The 18,212-nt window shown below is 34.9% G+C and overlaps 5 protein-coding genes and 1 long non-coding RNA gene across 9 annotated transcripts; 3 read left to right on the top strand and 3 right to left on the bottom strand.

Moving 5' to 3' along the window:
• Positions 1 to 61: 61 nt before the first annotated feature.
• Positions 62 to 966, bottom strand: LOC112589326 (uncharacterized). Its single transcript, XR_003113469.1, has 3 exons — positions 861 to 966; positions 260 to 478; positions 62 to 134 (listed from the first exon to the last, which is right to left on the bottom strand). It is a non-coding gene; the product is annotated as an uncharacterized LOC112589326 (long non-coding RNA).
• Positions 967 to 1,259: 293 nt separating this feature from the next.
• LOC105181049 (uncharacterized) lies at positions 1,260 to 2,704 on the bottom strand. The gene is made up of 4 exons (XM_011137532.3): positions 2,503 to 2,704; positions 2,165 to 2,362; positions 1,836 to 2,021; positions 1,260 to 1,752 (listed from the first exon to the last, which is right to left on the bottom strand). Exons 1-4 carry the CDS (start codon positions 2,577 to 2,579, stop codon positions 1,512 to 1,514), a joined length of 702 nt encoding a protein of 233 aa, XP_011135834.1. The 5' UTR covers positions 2,580 to 2,704; the 3' UTR covers positions 1,260 to 1,511.
• Positions 2,705 to 2,982: 278 nt separating this feature from the next.
• On the top strand, positions 2,983 to 8,019 carry Uck (Uridine-cytidine kinase). Of its 3 annotated transcripts, none has more exons than XM_011137534.3 (6): positions 2,983 to 3,074; positions 3,140 to 3,330; positions 3,609 to 3,865; positions 4,082 to 4,227; positions 4,297 to 4,443; positions 7,627 to 8,019. In XM_011137534.3, exons 2-6 carry the CDS (start codon positions 3,202 to 3,204, stop codon positions 7,743 to 7,745), a joined length of 798 nt encoding a protein of 265 aa, XP_011135836.1. In that variant the 5' UTR covers positions 2,983 to 3,074; positions 3,140 to 3,201; the 3' UTR covers positions 7,746 to 8,019. The 3 variants fall into 3 exon arrangements, with proteins under 3 accessions (XP_011135836.1, XP_025157991.1, XP_011135835.1); XM_025302206.1 differs by lacking the exon at positions 7,627 to 8,019 and adding an exon at positions 7,490 to 7,613; XM_011137533.3 differs by lacking the exon at positions 7,627 to 8,019 and adding an exon at positions 5,638 to 7,462.
• A 1,320-nt stretch (positions 8,020 to 9,339) lies between these two features.
• Positions 9,340 to 10,359, bottom strand: ubl (Ubiquitin-like protein 5). Of its 2 annotated transcripts, none has more exons than XM_011137537.3 (3): positions 10,200 to 10,348; positions 9,639 to 9,828; positions 9,340 to 9,552 (listed from the first exon to the last, which is right to left on the bottom strand). In XM_011137537.3, exons 2-3 carry the CDS (start codon positions 9,814 to 9,816, stop codon positions 9,509 to 9,511), a joined length of 222 nt encoding a protein of 73 aa, XP_011135839.1. In that variant the 5' UTR covers positions 9,817 to 9,828; positions 10,200 to 10,348; the 3' UTR covers positions 9,340 to 9,508. The 2 variants fall into 2 exon arrangements, with proteins under 2 accessions (XP_011135839.1, XP_011135838.1); XM_011137536.3 differs by having other exon boundaries at positions 9,342 to 9,552; positions 10,194 to 10,359.
• A 2,475-nt stretch (positions 10,360 to 12,834) lies between these two features.
• LOC105181052 (uncharacterized) lies at positions 12,835 to 14,167 on the top strand. Its single transcript, XM_011137539.3, has 2 exons — positions 12,835 to 13,406; positions 13,527 to 14,167. The coding sequence occupies exons 1-2, from the start codon at positions 13,186 to 13,188 to the stop codon at positions 14,146 to 14,148; spliced, it is 843 nt and encodes a 280-aa protein (XP_011135841.1). The 5' UTR covers positions 12,835 to 13,185; the 3' UTR covers positions 14,149 to 14,167.
• A 476-nt stretch (positions 14,168 to 14,643) lies between these two features.
• On the top strand, positions 14,644 to 18,084 carry LOC105181053 (nucleolar complex protein 4 homolog B). The gene is made up of 6 exons (XM_011137540.3): positions 14,644 to 14,930; positions 15,026 to 15,128; positions 15,219 to 15,632; positions 15,888 to 15,932; positions 16,013 to 16,373; positions 16,477 to 18,084. Exons 1-6 carry the CDS (start codon positions 14,793 to 14,795, stop codon positions 16,982 to 16,984), a joined length of 1,569 nt encoding a protein of 522 aa, XP_011135842.1. The 5' UTR covers positions 14,644 to 14,792; the 3' UTR covers positions 16,985 to 18,084.
• The last annotated feature ends 128 nt before the right edge of the window (positions 18,085 to 18,212 follow it).

Genomic DNA, 18,212 nt, shown 5'->3' with positions numbered 1-18,212 from the left:
GAAGATGGAAATACACCAATCAGAACACAGTATTTTCATTCAGCAAGCAATCCAGCACGAAAACAAGCACCGTGTGCCGCTGGCTTAACAGAGGGTGCTTACGATAACGAGAGTGGAGCGAGTGAGATCTGGATCTGGAAAGGTGGAAACAAAAAAATTGTTTTGAAATAAATTTTAATTATATATCATTATAAAATAATATTAATTTTATTTTAACTGCTCCTAATTACAACTTTTAATATTACAGTTATATACTTACTCATTTGGAATTGCTAGAGGGCTTCTGCGTAGAGGAAGATGTGGTTCCAGTGCTTGTATGAGAACTTGTCAGATTTTTTGTGAGACGATACAACCCAACGAATTGGTTCTCAGACAGACTAAATGGGTCAAGCATATATCTTATTCTCCTTCTCATAATTTTATTTGCCTGTATCGCTTGAAGGCGTTGTCTTTCTCTTTCGCGTCGTAAGACAGGCAGCTATGAAATGAAAATATAAATATATATTATTTTTAGAATAGTATACAAATATACAAGATAATTAATTTTAAGTATTAAGTTAAGAAATCTTGATTTATCTGTAATTAAATATTGATAAAAAATCTTTTTACATTTCTTTTGAAATAAACGTTTCTAGAAAAAAAAATCTTGACATGGAAGTTCTTTTATTCCAAGAAAAAAATTTTGAATTGCTTAGCACAGCAATCGAAATAACATTGTAATTTTATTTTTTCCTAAGTCAAACTTCTATTTCAATTATTTTTTTCAGAAAACATTTATTTAGAGAGAAAACTACATTTATAATTTAAAACGAATTATCTGTATATGTAAGAATAATATCACAAATACTTTTTATACTTACCATTATAATGTTTAAAATATGGTGTAACGAAGAATAAAACTAACCTCCCTAAAAGTGGCTATTGCTTTAGAAATGTCAGCTTATTGTTTCTCATATTCCGATCGGAATTGACTTTCCGCCTGCTCCTGACGTATCGGAAACTTTCCGATCGATTCAGAAACAATCCGAGCATCCATAATAAGGTAGCTATCTAAAAACGGAATGATTCCGATCGGAATCGATTCCGACGAATTCCATAATAGGTACCCTGGTCGAAACACTCGTACCTAGACTTTTGTATCTCAATACCGATTGTTCTTGTGATCAACGCTTAATTACTTATAGGAATTATTACTTCTGTGGGACCTTTGTAAGACATTTGTAACTCAAAAATTATAATTGTTTTATAAAAATATTCATAAATACAAGGATAATCGACATTTATGATAATTAACTTACTTTACTCTAACACTTATATCTGATTCAAGAGTTAAATATACATATACAATTGCTATTTCATTTTTATAACAATTTACACCTAATAGTTTATCAGGTTAATATTATGGTAATATAAGTAGTATAATAATACTCTTACATACCACATTCATATCGTTCAGATATCAGCGCAAAATGTTAACACAAAACTTTAAAATAAACTTTGTTCATGCACATTTAAGTATTTTTCAAACCAGCTAGTAACATTTCAAGAATTGCCACTTTTGTGTTTAGACAATAATTTTTTCTTCTTAGTATTGCAATCTCCTTCCGTTGTGAGGTAATACAACTCATAGCCATTTTCCAATTTTGTACAACTTTTATAGGAGACTTCAGATCACTGAGAGTGCAAAAACCAATATATTTTGGATATACTGTGCGATAATTCCGCTTACTTCTTGAAGTTGCAGAATATTCCCTGCATATGTAATAGTGTATAGTTACATACAAATGCGTGTACATGTATATAATATACATATATAACATAATTTTATACTGTACCTGCTGGTATTTTCAGATTCTAACTGACATTCATTTAGACTACTACATGTTGCTGCATTATTAACAAACAGTGCTGATTTTGATTCAGCAAAATTCTCTTCCTTATGACCTTTCACATCTTGTACAGAATTACCAATATGTTGAGTTTGTTTTGATTGTATTCCTGATTTTCTATTCCTTCTTTTCCTGTAAAACAACCTCAAAAGTTATATCGCTGATTTATTCTCCATTATATAAAAGTATAATTATGCATTATGTTTATATCTTACAAATAAATAAGCCTATACATTGTATTAATATATAAATAATTACCTAATTTATTCTCTTACCAGAAACTTGCATTAAACAAAGTTGGTACAGAATCTGGTCTTAAACGTATCCGCTGTTTCTCTCTTCCCTTATTAGGGTAATACAGACAATCTTTAGAAAAATGCTGGCTACACAGAATGCTGCTCTTGGTTGGGACAAAACCCTTCTTTCCTATCGCACTAACCCATGCTTGACGCATATCTTTCTTCTTTGGAAATCTAAAATGTAAGGGAATATAATTACTTTTTTCTAGTTACAATTATTATAACAAATTATAATTTATATATATATACATAATTTTGAATACATCAATAAATAATATTGAAAATCATAATCAGAGGTTAGAATATCTACGTACGAATGATAGGACACTCTTTCGTTATTGCCAATTGTGTCGCGTTTTTCCCGAAACCCACAAGCACAACACGTTTTCATCTTTATGATAACTTTATATCATAAGTTTTTATATTATAAGTTATAATAATTAAGAAGTCTCTTCTATGAAATCGTATAAAATACGCGCGCTACGCATTTAGAACGCGACAACGAGAGATCTACTCGTTTTTGAAGAACTTCTGAACTAGTGCAATAAGTTAAGCTAAGACTCCATGCATGCGGTGAGCTGCGGCAAACGGTTGCGGTGACCAATCAGGAGGGAGGCGCAAGTCCGGTTGCGGCAAGCTCCGGCATGCGTCTGTCTCCTGATTGGTCACCGCAGCCGTTTGCCGAAGCTCACCGCATGCATGGAGTCTTAGCTTTACTCTCTGGTTGTAGTACTGAATGCACCCATTGAGGGAGAGGGGGGAGAGAGAGAGAGAGAGAGAGAGAGAGAGAGAGATATTCATAAGTACCTCGTCTGCGGTTGATCTGCTGTAGCGTGTGATACACATTACAGATGCAACGCGTGGAGTATCTGACGTGAAAATTGGAGTGTGTTTTCCTATTCAACTCTTGTTATATACAATCGTATTTTAAACCTGTTCTCTATTTTTTAGGTGAAGCATTGCCCTTAGCGAAGCTAGGTCGGGTCATTTTAACCAAGTCTATTTTCTGGACGATGGCAGATATGCCGGCGAATGTCGGCACCATGCGAAAAATGTCCTTCGGCATTAATGGCAAATTGAACGGCATCGAGGGCAAAACACCCTTCTTGATAGGAGTTTCAGGTGGTACTGCGAGTGGAAAGGTATGACATTTTTCTTATCTTTATATTATAATTCCGGACGACTGAAAACTGACTTCAATTTCATTTGTATGGGTGATAGTAGTTTAAACACAATATGCTCAGATACCATTTATTTCACTACCACGTGTATCAATGACACAATCTGTTTTGTGTTTTTATCTTGGAATCAAGTTTAACGTTCAGTAGATTCAAGGTTTCTCTCTTTATATTATAAAAATAAAAGAATATGATAATGAATGGTTCTATTAATACATATTGGCTATTTATCATTGTTACAGTCCACAGTATGCAAGCGCATAATGGAGAAATTAGGACAGGTTGATATGGACCATCAGCAGCGCCAAGTGGTCTGTATATCACAAGACAGTTTCTATCGCGATTTAACAGCAGCTGAGAAAGTAAAAGCTGAAAAGGGACAGTATAATTTTGATCATCCTGATGCATTTGACAATGATCTGATTTTACAAACATTGCAAGATATATTAGCTGGTGTTAAGTGTGAGATACCACCTTATGATTACAGGACAAACAGAGTGTATGTAGCTTTATTTACCTAATTACTACTAAGTTTTATGTATAAAATATCAATATAAAAAATATTTAATAACAAGTAAGGAGTCATTCCCAAGATAATTAAAACATGTTTGATTTATTAATGATAGTTTTCCAACTTATACTTATGAAATGCAAATTTTAAATGAGAATTATAAATGTCAGATTTGGTATAATGTTCCGTTTGTATTTGTTTTAGACTAAAGGATCAACTTACTACAATCTATCCTGCAGATGTGGTTCTTTTTGAAGGAATATTAGTATTCTATTTCCCTAAAATCCGAGATCTGTTTCATATGAAATTGTTTGTTGATACTGATTCAGATACCAGACTTGCAAGGAGAGGTAATCTCTTATGTGATATAGCTTCATTGATTCACTATTCTATCCTAACACCAATATTGATCTCTTCAGTACCAAGGGATATTAAAGAACGTGGACGGGATTTGGATTATGTCTTAAATCAATACATGAACTTTGTAAAACCAGCTTTTGAGGAATTTTGCTTACCAACAAAGAAGTTTGCGGATGTCATAATACCAAGAGGAGCAGATAATATAGGTAATATATTATACAAATTGTGATATTTATTGTTACTATAATTATTTAATATCTCCTGCAGCTTATTTAGAAATTTTATGTTTCTCTATGAGTTTAATTTTTATTTGCTTTGTAAATATGTAATAAAAGTAATTTCTTTTTTTTAGTTTATAACATTTTGCTATAGTATTGTTTTATCTGTTTATTTATGACGTATTGATATTTGGAATGCTGTTCCGTTAATAATTTTGATAAAAAAAAAACGTTCCAAGTTCTTTTTCTAAATTAATTGAAAATTTTAATCTAATATGGTTATATAATTTTATTATTATTATTATTATTACTGGTTACAATATACAAGATGTATACACAGGGTATCCTAGAACTATTTATTACTTTCTCAACTACAAATATTGGAGATCACGGATTTCATAGGGAGCATATTAATAAGAATATGTAAACTATTTTTGTAATAAAAGATTAATAATTTGAATTTAATATGACTAAAAGGAAGGGATTATCTTTGATTAATCAAACTTGTGTAGTCCAAATATATAGATTACAGATTTATTTTTCAATTATGACTATATGAGTTTGATTTAATATCAATTTGTTATAAAAATATATTAAGAATGAAAATATATATTGATCTCTATTAAAAAATTTCAAATAGGGATTCTCTAAATCTTTGGTATCCTTTTCTCTCTTGCTCAATAATACCAGATATATATATTTATAAGGAAAAAGAACTAGACAGAGTGCAAACGTGTAATCAGTAACAGTAATAATATATATTGTTTATTCAACTTATAAAAAATAAAATTTCGTATCGAATTTTAATAATAACAATTAGAGATGCGGTCACCTAACATTGAAGTACTTTTATTCGGGACTGCATTTATCTAGATATGGTAACAATAACTGTTCAATAATTGGCATATAGTTATTAAAATCATATAATCACAATAGATTCTATAATATAAAACTCAGATATACACGTCACAGTCATTGGGATATTTTTTTCATGCTACTTTGGTTTGCTTCTTATTTTATATATTGTTTAAATCGCGTTCACACATAACTATACCTTATGGGTGCTGCCTGGTATGCCGTGGTTGTGGATGTCAGAGCTACACCTATTTAAACTAAGCGAAAAAGATTACGAGAAAATACTTCACGGGAATACCTACATCTGGTCTGGTTGTATGTTTGCAGTGGCAATAGACCTTATAGTGCACCACATCCGGGATATTTTGCGTTTGAAAAAGGCCGAAAACTCATCCGGGCAGCATCCATTCGTCTATCAGCGTAGGCGTACCTCGGCCTCATCAGACACGCTCAGCAGATGACTTAAGCATGATAAGCTCACTCTGTCAAGCACTGCATTTTTTTCCGCACCATGCTCCCATGTATGACTTGATCCTACTGATAATATGTCTCGCGATTCCTTTTAATATTAATGAAAAAGGTGATGTCCGTTTTTCGACTCCGAAAGATCGACATGTGCACTTCTCTTCTTTTACCGTGATATATTTACAAATGCTAACGATATTTTCTCAATTATCGTAATTCAACGATCGTAAATTATGTTAATTTATGTAATCTCAATACATACATATATATACATATGTGTGAATGGATGTATGTATATATATACATACATATCACACATACACATGTATCCCAAAAATAGGGTTGAACGGACATTCATTTCCCCGCAAACTGCCATAGTGTCATGGAATTTTGTATCGAAAAGTTATATATTTATATTTATACATGGCGAAGGATGGTGCTTTTTATACGTGTTTAATCCCGAATGAATATCCTTGCGTGAATTAAATTATAACATTTAACCATGAAATAAGTGCATGAAGTTGCGTGGAATAAAAGAGTTAAATGACGGAAATGCAGTCGGTGAAACTGAGTTTTTTTTTTCAGCTCAGTTCTTTAACATTTTTCTGTATTCTCAATATAGTACTACTGCCTTATATTTCTCATGGTTAAATTGAAGAAAATTCTAAAGGCATTCACTAATGTCTCAATGATTAAGAGATGAATTCAATTCAATGGAATGTCCATCAATTCGTTTTTGCCCAGTCATCTGTGCAAATTACTGATCAATCTTGCATCATATAATTATCTATATTACCACGCAAGTTTCTTAGTTAACGTCTTAAGTATTACGAGAATAACAATGAGAGACCTAATGAATAATGTGTACATGTGCAATTGTCTGTGATATGTGATTGTGTGTGTGCGCGTGTGTATGGATGTACGTCTGTGTATAATTAAACAAGTTATTTTAGTGTTAATGTTTTAAACGTATCTGTGTAAGGTATTACTTTGTTTCTGGTCACTTCACCATAATTTGCATTTTGCATAATACTATATATAACATGTAACGTACAATGCACATGCAAGATATTCATAAATATAATTATCTCTGAGATGTAGTGTATCTAGTTTACACATTAGACTTATTGTACTTCGGCATATTCGCCTATTGCACCTTATAACAACAATTCTCATACTTTAATATGTACAAACTTACAAGGTGCACCAGAACTGTTATGCAGTAGAACTTCGACAGTTCCTTTCAATGATTATTCCTTTAAAACCCTTTTAAAGAAGCATTCTCCTATAGAAGCATTTTTTACTTTTTTTTTTATGAGATCTATACTACACACATAAAATATTGATGAAATCTCTGTTAAGCTACTTATTTTTTAATTTCTTACATTATCTTTGCTAGTTTCATTGATATATGTATATCAATCATTGTTGAGTTCTTGATTTTGAGACAATATTTATTTTTCTCAATCTCCATTCTCTATCTGTGGTCGACGGAGAGTGTACTAGTTCTGGGATACCCTACGTATTCACAATATATAACGGGAAAGAAAGCAGCAAATCTATTCTCTTTCTCTCTTTGTACTTGCGAGTCAACATATGAACACAAGTGTCTTACGCATAATATAAATTGCATGTAATCATTATGTGATTACAATTGTTACCCAAGATAATTATAATTAATTCTTATGATAATATATTATATGATTAATTCCAGATTTACAGGCGATTTGATATTATTTCGAGATGTATAATGATATACGTCACAAATAAAGGAATTTATTTACCCCCCAATATGTACGATGTATATCCAACTCGCGATATTGCATACTGACGTTTCGTGATCTGTTGCAGTGGCGATAGATCTGATAGTGCAGCACATAAGAGACTTCTTAAGCAACCGGGGTAGGGAAATGGCGGAACCTGAAAGTCCAGTAGGCAAGATAGAAGGATTGTTCAAGAGGCCGCATTGACGTTCGAGATTTTAGCATGTTTTAGAGTGGCCCAACGATTCTATGCTTTATCTAATTTTTATTTCTGCACAATTTATTTTTGATAATCCCTTGAATTTGATTATATAGAGCAAAAATCTTGAGATTAATGTTTTAGGAGACATCACCGCCTTATGTTTTAACAATATTTATAGCAACATTTGCATTTTGCAATGATACTGGAGTGATAATTGCTTAATTATCACTCCGTGTAACCAAGATTATATATATATATACAGGGTGTCCCAAAAGTAACGGCACACTCTAATAACTCTTCAGTATTGAAGTTTCAAGAAAATGATCTGAATAAAAGTTGGAATTTAAGTGAGCTACCTTCTACTTCTGATGACCTTGACTTTGACCTCTATTTTCAAGGTCATTTGAAGGTCAACTTGCATTTTTTAAATGGGAATCCTTATTTTTTATTATACTGTTTTTTTTCTACTAGTTAATTTGTACAACTTTCGTCTAAAACATTTTTTTATTTGTCTAATATTTTTTGAGATATTTGAGGAAAACGATAACTTTTTCAATATTTAACTTACTTTTTCAGTAGTTAATTTACGATATCTCGCTAACTATTTGTTGGAAGAAAAAATGGTACTAGACTTTCTTGCTTTATTTAGTCTCAAGAATATATTGTTACAATAACGCCCTGACTTTTGTTAACTTACTGACTTTTGAAAATTTCCAAATTATCAAATTAACAAAAATCAGGGCGCTATTATAACAATATATTCTTGAGACTAAATAAAGTAAGAAAGTCTAGTACCACTTTTTCTTCCGACAAATAGCGAGATATCGTAAGTTAAATATTGAAAAAGTTATCAAGTTTTCCTCAAATATCTCAAAAAATATTAGACAAATAAAAAAATGTTTTAGACAAAAGTTGTTCAAATTAACCAGTAGAAAAAAACAGTATAATAAAAAATAAGAGTTCCTATTTAAAAAATACAAGTTGACCTTCAAATGACCTTGAGAATAGAGGTCAAAGTCAAGTTCATCATAAGGTAGCTCACTTAAATCCCTACAACTTTTATTCAGATCATTTTCCTTGAAACTTTAATACTGAAGAGTTATTAGGGTGGTCCGTTACTTTTGGGACATCCTATATATATATATACTATATATTCTCTATACCTTAGTTATATATATATATATATATATATAACTATAGGTATAGAGGATACACAATATGTGACTCAAATATTATGAAGCTACAGAAGTAAATTACATTTGACAAGATTGCATACATGTCACAAAAAAAAATAGAAGAATCAGTTTTAGTTCTTTCTTGTTCTTTTAATATGGCCTACATGTTCTGTAGCAGCTTTGTTGTACTTTTTGAGCTACACCTTATGTGTATGTACTTGTACATATATATATATATATACATATATATACACATACATATGCAACAGAGAGCACTAATATCAAATAAGATGTGTTGTTACACATGATATAGCCATTAATCAAACTTGTAGATACACTTAGGGGTTTTTGAATACAGCAATATTTATGAGATGATAAAACATAGAGAAATCATATATTCATATTTCTTTTTAATATTTGTGATAATTTAATATTTTATATTTAATCTTTTATGGTGTTTTCTTATGGTTAAGATATAATATCAAGATATCTATTACATAATATCAAAGTATCTGTTACAAAATAAAAACAAAATGTTTGATAGTTCTAACATTAACACTCAGGATGCTTACACATGACTTTATTTTACAAAATTATTGGTAGTAGAGCTCTAAGTTCATGCCATCATGTACTTCATCTAGGATAGCATATTAAGAAAAAGACTCTGTAGAATATCTGTTGAACTGTATTATTATTAAAATGTATTCTAATAGTAAAGGATACAATCTTGCAGCTTTATGTGATCCTTGAATATGGTGTACCATTTCTTCAACACTATCTTCTCCCAGTGTGTGCCAGTTTGAGCAGCTATCAATTTTTTCAAATCGCCTACTGTATCATCTGGATTGCATTTTACTCTGACCTTCTTACCAAGACGATCGTTACATGTTATTTCTAACATTTTTCACTGTATCTGACCACAGAATTTTAAACTTTAGTAAACAATATGCAAATTGTTTTTTATAATATTCTATATTATTCTATATAGTGTAATACAACAAGTTGTTTATTACAATGACAAGTATCTTTTGCAAGTACAAAAAATAAGCGTCTCTTACAAGTCTATTTCTATATTATTTTTAGATATTAAGGCTACATGAATTTTTTGGGATAAAACATATTAAAACATTATTAAATATCACTACACAATTTAAAATTGTACTTAAAATACAATTCCAAGATGTGTTTATTTTTATTCGCCGTCAGTATCAAACGTCAACTTAATGTAATTAAAATTTCTATAAAATTTGAATATTGCTGGTTTTAATAATTGCTTACATTTACCCAAGAGATGTTATAAATTTTCACTATTTCCCCACAAAAAGCAAATATTTCCTTCCTGAAATCTCTTTTTCACAAATTAAGAAATTAATAACAAGTACTAGCTCTGTCTTTTTGAGGTTAATAGCGTCAGTGGCGGCTCATAGTGGGGTTTAAAAGAATTAATAAAAGCCCATCTAATCAGCCAACTACGTTTCAATATTCACTGTTAAGCCAGCGGCACACGGTGCTTGTTTTCGTGCTGGGTTGCTTGCTGGATGAAAATACTGCGTTCTGATTGGTACTTTTCCGAAGATGGATGGAAATGCACCAATCAGAACGCAGTATTTTCATCCAGCAAGCAATCCAGCACGAAAACAAGCACCGTGTGCCGCTGGCTTTAGTACTGAAAATCTATAGTATGCGCACCGGCGAGGTAACATCAGAGGATCTGTTCTTTTTAGCTGCACTGCTGAACTGGTGTAATAAATTGGAGTAATTCCTGTAGTCTGTTCTTTGTAGCTGCACTGTTGAACTGGTGCAATAAGTTAAAGTGAGACAAATATAGGTTTTTTCATTCTAGCTTTTTGCACCAGTGCAGCTACAAAGAACAGACCACTGTATTCAGGCTGCGTTCCGATATTCACTGCCAGTACTGAAAATACATAGTTTACGTCACGTATACTATAGATTTTCAGTGCTGACTGTGAATATCGGAACGCAGCCTCATAGTCAGGTCTAAAGGCTCGTCTACATTAGCTGTAAGAGTAAGGCTGTAAGATTGCAAGACACAAAATGAAATATTTTCATTCGCTGACAGCTTACGTTACAGCCTTACAGCCTTACCCTTATAGCTATTGTAGACAAGCCTTAAAAAATGGACCAACCATAATCGATTATTCTTATAATAATCGATTGTGGTTGGTCTATTTCTTAAGGCCCATCTACAATGGCTGCAAGAATAAGGTTGTAAGCGTAAGCGGTAAGAAATGGACCAACCATAATCGATTATTCTTATAATAATCGATTGTGATTGGTCTATTTCTTACTGCTTACGCTTAGAACCTTATTCTTGCAGTCATTGTAGATGGGCCCTTACTACTTACGCTTAGAACCTTATTCCTGCAGCCATTGTAGATGGGCCTTTATATCCATCTTTAGATGCTATACGGATTATTTTATTGGCTACAAACCGTCTGAAGATAAACTTAACTAAGGAAGTCTTAAATATAAGGCCTGACTATGAATAAGTCTAAGAAAAAATATAGTTGTCTCATCCTAATTTATTGCATTAGTTCAGCAATGCAGCTAAAAAGAACAGACTTGCTGGTAATATAAATACCCGTATTCATAGTCAGGCCTTATATTTGAGACCTCCTTATATCCATCTTCAGATGCTGCACGGATTATTTTATTGGCTACAGACTGAATATAAACTTAAGGACGTCTTAAATATAAGGCCTGACTATAAATATGGGTGAAAAACTGACAGTCCTAGGTAAATTTTCGTATTGATCAAGGAGGCCCCGAGAGGCCCGGAGGTAATTATAAAGCAATGATACCGAATTATGAAGCGATAATACCGAATATTTTAACTATGATGAAGAAATGTACTCCATACTATACCTCTTCTATCTGTATCGCGATTGCTATCGCGATACAGATTACTAACAATATAAAAATATCGTATAAATATATCGTTACTATAACCGTTTTCCAGCTATGAGACGCTAAATTATACTGTGCTACACCGTGTTTTGTCTCGACAAATATTAACGAATGCAATTTTAAAAGTTCACAAAAAGTGCCTAGTTTAGATTTTCATTTTTATAGGCCCATGAAATTTATAAGAGCTGTCAGTCTTTATATTACTTCGTCAATGGTATGCGTCATGAATTATAAATTTATAATACTAGTAATGAATATATCGGAACGTAATTTCAATCGTGCTCTTTGAAAATAGAAAGTGATTTGTGATTTGTATGATTTGTCATTGAGAATTAAAAATACCCGCGATAGTCGTTGAAATATGTACTTTTATTTAAAAAATATAAGTCGCACTGATTGGAAAATATCTGCTACAAATCATCATCATTACCAACGAAGGACGTGTTTCAAAATTCACTGCCAGTACTGAAAACATATAGGCTTCATTCAGCAGACTCAACAGTTGGACAACATTACTAGATTTTCCACTGAATCTCACTCCTGATTGGTAAATACTTCAGGGTCTATGAAGAATCTAAAAGAATGCTCCAATTACAGACGATAATCACTAAGCGCTCTCTGATCACTTTGTTTTACTGAAAGCTGTCATAGTTTGTGTCACGCAAACTATAACTTTTCAGCGCTGGCAGTGAATTTTGGAACACGGTCCAAGAATCGACTTGTAGTACACGTGACAAATCAAACTAGCTTGTTTCTTGAATAAAGCCAGCGGCACACGGTGCTTGTTTTCGTGCTGGATGAAAATACTGTGTTCTGATTGGTATATTTCTGAAAATGGATGGAAATGCACCAATCAGAACGCAGTATTTTCATTCAGCAAGCAATCCAGCACAAAAACAAGCACCGTTAGCCGCTGGCTTTATACGGCTCAATAATGGATTAAAAAGGACTTTTTATTTTCAAATAGGAATCAACGGCAAAACCAAAGGCCTTTTCATTTTCAAGTAACATAATTGAGCGACAGTTTGGAAAAAATTGCTTCTTTTTTTTCAAAAATGTCTCACTTATCGTTCTTTTCACTATTGAATGCTTGTCAATGTAGAGTTGCTAAATATATAGAGCACTTCGAGTCATTTCGAATCCGCCATATTTCATCTGTCAGAGAGGTTAGCTATGTTGTACACTTTGGTGAGACGATATCTCTACTCCATAATGCCATGTTGCTATGTTATTGCGAGAAACATGTTAGAGCGTCCTCGCTTTCCGATACGGTAAACGTTATTGCGCGGCGAGTGGTATGTATCGTGAGATATCTGTATGAGAGTGCGCGTCATCAAGCCCAATGGCAAAACCGGAGCGGCTCCGCTTCACAATTTTAGATGACTTGATACTGCTGCGGGAGGTCTCGGGACAAAACCCGTACGAGGAGAGCGACAGGTGGAAGATCGTCGCGGAGCGAGTTGTGAAGGCAACACAAAAGAACTTCAGTTTACGCTGCGTTAAAGAGCATGTCGATCATCTTTTGAAGATTTGGGCTAGAGAAGGCCGCGCACACCTGAGGAAGTGAGTGCAAATGCTTATCAATTGATGAAATAAGGTATATTGAATGTCTTATGTGAGACTATATGCTATTTGAATAATGTTCAAGTAATTGTAAATATATGACACTGCATTGATTCACAGGTCAGGCACTGAGGAACAATACAATGAGAAGGAGCAACTTCTTCAACAAGTGCAAGATTTGCAAAAGGAGTTCAGACGTACCAGCAAGAGTGGCAACTCTAATGCACAGAAGTCTGCGTCACAAGCAAGGGATGTCACATTTGAAGTGGAGAACATTTTTGACAATTTGGAGGTGATAATAGAAGAACCAGCAGTAGGAATGTCCATATCTTCGTCGCTTCCATCATCGACGTTTTTACCAGTCGCATTGCCATCACCAACCTTATCGTCGTCGTCATCCTCGTCGAACCCATTAACCTCAGCCAGCCCATTGCGATCGCCAAATACATCACCATCTAGAACTGGTGGACCGATTAGAAACAAGACACGACGTGATGGATTGAGAAAGTCAACATTACAATTTCTGCAAGAGAGACACAAGAAAGAGGTAGAATTTCAAGAGAAACAATTCCATTTGGAAGAAAGGAGAATACAACTTGAGGAGGAAAAATTCAGAATGGAGAGAAGAGAACGTGAAGCTAGACTGGAATTAGAAATTGAAGAAAGAAGACAGAGAATTGCTGTGTCAAAGCAAAAACAGGAGATTCTGGAAATATTGTTGCAATTAATACATAAACCTTAATTATTTTTGTAAATGATAGTCTTTTTGTTTTATTGGTTTATAAATAAAGCTATTGTTAAAATAAAGATGTTTTTTACTTTAATTATATATATAATATTTTCCATTGAAAATGAAAACAATTCAACTTCTAAAAAGAACTGTAATAAGATACCTTACAATCTAAGAATGTAGTGAAGAATTTTATAAAAAATATGTTGATTAGGCTATAATATGTCCTTTAATACTATGTTATAAATGAAATTTGAAATAATGAAATTTTAACAGGATAACCGTGTTAAATAAGGTTCGGGCGGGAAAGCTTTGATATTAAGAGAATTAGCCAATTACGATTGAGAGTTTCAACATGCTCGTTACATTTTCAATAATTTTTGATAATTTAATCGGACGTTTCGCTTAAATTTTACTGTTATGTTTTTCTATGCTAATGTAATCTAACCCAACCCTAACCTAACTTAACCTAACCTAACGTAACTCAACCTTACCTAACTAAACCGACAAAATCGAACATGGCGTCATTTGCAGTAGCTGTTGTGTCGAAGGAGCACGATACTCTGTGAGAGTAGCGATTCTAGGATAGTATAGGTATACCTGTCGTTTTCGGCTAATTCGCTGCCACTAACAAAGTCTTCATAAAAACACGGGCGATGGCGGATGCAACGGATTCACCCGCCATTTCTACGAGTCAACGGACGATGTCGAGGCTGCTACGACAGCGAGCCCAAGAATTCCTCGCTTCGAGGAAGCACGCGAACAATTTGGTGGATATAATGGATCAATGGGACGTAAGTAAAGTCACCTCGACACGTGGATCTGTTTGTTGGTTGACGTCGAAATTCCGCATGATAGCCATGATAATTCCGCTTTCTTCCTGTTATAGGAATTCACTATTCAGTGTCTACTTACGATAGAGACAATATTTACGGAGGTGCTGAGGCGCGGTGACATGTATCTAGAGCCTACGATAACTCTTGCTATCTCTGGTAAGTCTAAATCGTTATCTTTGGCAGACAATTTTTGTATGAGCTTCACAACAGGTAGAATAGTTTCTACTAACATGGTACCTGAAACAGAACCCAGTCCTGAATCACGCTATACCAGCTGGCTGAGGAGTTGCTACGAGGAAGTATGGAAAAAGATACTCACATCTATGGAAAACTGCCGGATGACCACACAACTGCAAGCTCTCACTACTGCGATCAAGTTGATGGCAGAGGAGGGTAAGGCTCCACTGGAGCCAAGTGACAATCTAGGCTATCACTTTCCCCTTCTTCGTCTGAAACCCATCCTCATGACATTGCTTTCACCTGAGAAAGACAATACTAACTTAATAGCAAGATTCCAAGAAATCACTAGTTACCCTGATGCTTTGTATTATATATGGAGGTGTCTTCCCTCTCTCACTCCGAAGAGGCAGCCACAGGAAATTTATATTAAGAATCTTTTGGAACTTATAAATAAAATATCACTGCCAAAGGATGGAGAAGGTATAGTATTTATTTAAGGTTTAAATTAAAAATTGACACTTTTTGGTTTGTTTCATTCTCTCTCTCTTTCTCTCTCTCTCTCTCTCTCTCTCTCTCTCTCCTCTCTCTCTCTCTCTCAATATTACACTTTTAAGAGTATTAACAATTTTATTAACTTTAAATTTGTAATTTTATATATAAATTACTATGAATATATTTTTCATAGTTTTATAGATCTTTACAAAAATATAACGGCATAATTGAATAACATTTCAGAATCCAAAATATCGGACAATAAAGAACTTCTGTGCGGACCGCAAGGTACTTTTTACATTACAATTGCATATATTTCCGACGTCGTTAACGTTTGCTTTAACAGCGTTGTAAATCTTTTCGACTAGGCGTCGCATTCACGTGGGATCAGTCGACGGTTAGACGCGCGCTGAACAAAGTCTGGGCCTGCGTCATGCACTGGGAACTGACGCCGCAACTGCATAAACAGCTACTGCTAGTCTTATTAGAACGGGTGATGCCGCATTTAGAAAAGCCCGTGCTGCTATGCGATTTCCTGATGGACTCCTTGGACTCAGACGGGCCTATCGGCTTGCTCGCGCTGCATGGTGTATTCATATTGGTCACCAAGCACAACTTAGAATATCCGAACATCTTCACCAAGCTGTACTCGATGTTCGAGCCCGAGATTTTCCACACGAAGTATAAGGCTCGTTTGTTCTACTTGTCAGACTTGTTTCTCAGCTCGACGTAAGTACCTTCCTCTGGTAGGCTCGTTGTGCTGTTGACTGCGTACAAGAATGACCGATGTTGCGCAAATATATATATATATAACTCTTGTCCTTCTTCCCAGGCATCTTCCGGAGTCATTGGTGGCGGCGTTCGCGAAGCGACTTGCGCGTCTGACGTTGGTCGCGCCGCCAGAGGACATCCTGATAATCCTGCTGTTCGTGGGCAATCTGCTGCTGCGGCACCCGGGTCTCAAACGACTGATCGACCATCCGCAAGGCGAGGGTGAGATCGTCTCAGATGCGTGTACCGGCGCAGGCGATCCCTTCCTCATGGAGGAGCGCGACCCGTTGCTCAGCAACGCGATGCTCAGCAGTCTCTGGGAGATCCGAGCGCTGCAGTGGCACATCCTGCCCAGCATCGCCAGTGCGGCGCGCTTTATTCATGAGCCATTACCTTCCGTCGAGTACGATATGGCTTCGGCGTTGGAACGCACTGGCGGCCACTTGTTCGATCGCGAGCTGAGAAACAAGATCAAGGATATCATGCTGACGTTCGAGAGGCCGAATTGTATGGCGCTGCCGAAAGGTGAGAAGCTGCTGCAATATTGGCAGCTCACGAGTACGCATTGATCCGGATCGCCGGGAGTGCAATAAAACGTCGCCAGGACAGTGAGGAATTCTTTGTTACCGGCAAAAGTTCAATGAGAAAGAGGGAAAAGGACAACGACGTTCGCCACGATCGAGGGACGAAGGAGAAAAACTCTTGCGTTTTATACTGCATATCCAAGACGAGGGACGTATGGCAACGCGCACACGTCTGTCATATTCGGCGTTGAGCATTTACAGAGGTGTGCTCAGACAACAAAGGTTGCACATGATTCTAACCACTTCATTCTCGCGCAGAATATCAAATGGAATATTAGACACAATAAAAAGCAACTAGCACTTGCCTATTTTATTGATATTTTATTTGAGTTATATGCGGAGCAACGTGGCTAAGATATTCCGCGTCACGTAGATGCGCAACGCCGACACCTTCAAATCATCTTGAACTCTTTCGCTGCGCGCTGAAGCTTGGCCGGGTCGGGAAACTTTGTCGCGCTTGGCGCTAAGTTTCCGCATTGCATTGACTTGGACGAAGAAGAAGTAAGAAGACAAGATTTGTCCTTTCTCTTCTTTGTTTCTTCTTTTCTTCTTCCTGTTTCAAAGACATCGCGCATGAAGTTTATGTGTACCGACATAAATGGAAGACATCGGAAACGAAAGCATCTTCGGAGCTCGATTGCATAAACGTCGATTAATCGTCGAGTAATCAGTTGGCCTTCTCTACATGAGAAGTGTACACAGATACGAATTTTCACGTCTACATCTGTATCTATTTTTATGTCGGTGTGGATAATTAGTAAAAACAAAATGCTAGATATTCATCACTGTTACCAATTCCTAACGTTTTCATGTGTTCGTCTTTTTTTCTTTTTTTAATTTAGGATGTAAACGTTTTTAGTGTAACCATACAATCAAATATGGATGTAAATACAAACTAAGAATGCTATATCAAACTTTCCGCCATGACAGTGATTGTTCATTCAATTGTTATGTCTTTTGAACGCAGCTTTTTCTTTCAACGATTATACCTAATGATGACGATGAAGAAACATATATGCGTGTTTGCACTGATGCTTTTTAATCGAGACTTGCGAAGCTTGAAATAAACTATCTGCCATATGTGACGTAAACTTGTTCATTCGTTGATTTTGAGTCTTCGGATAGATGAATCGAGGAAGTTCCGTGCAGTGTATATGACGCAGTGAAAGAGTCGAGATCCATCGACTCTTCCAAGCGGCGAGACAAACAATGG

Source organism: Harpegnathos saltator, unplaced genomic scaffold (genome assembly GCF_003227715.2).
Source record: "Harpegnathos saltator strain DR-91 unplaced genomic scaffold, Hsal_v8.6 scaffold47, whole genome shotgun sequence".
NCBI lineage: Eukaryota > Metazoa > Arthropoda > Insecta > Hymenoptera > Formicidae > Harpegnathos > Harpegnathos saltator.
Note: the sequence above shows the minus strand (reverse complement) of the source record. Positions and strands in the feature narration are given on the sequence as shown.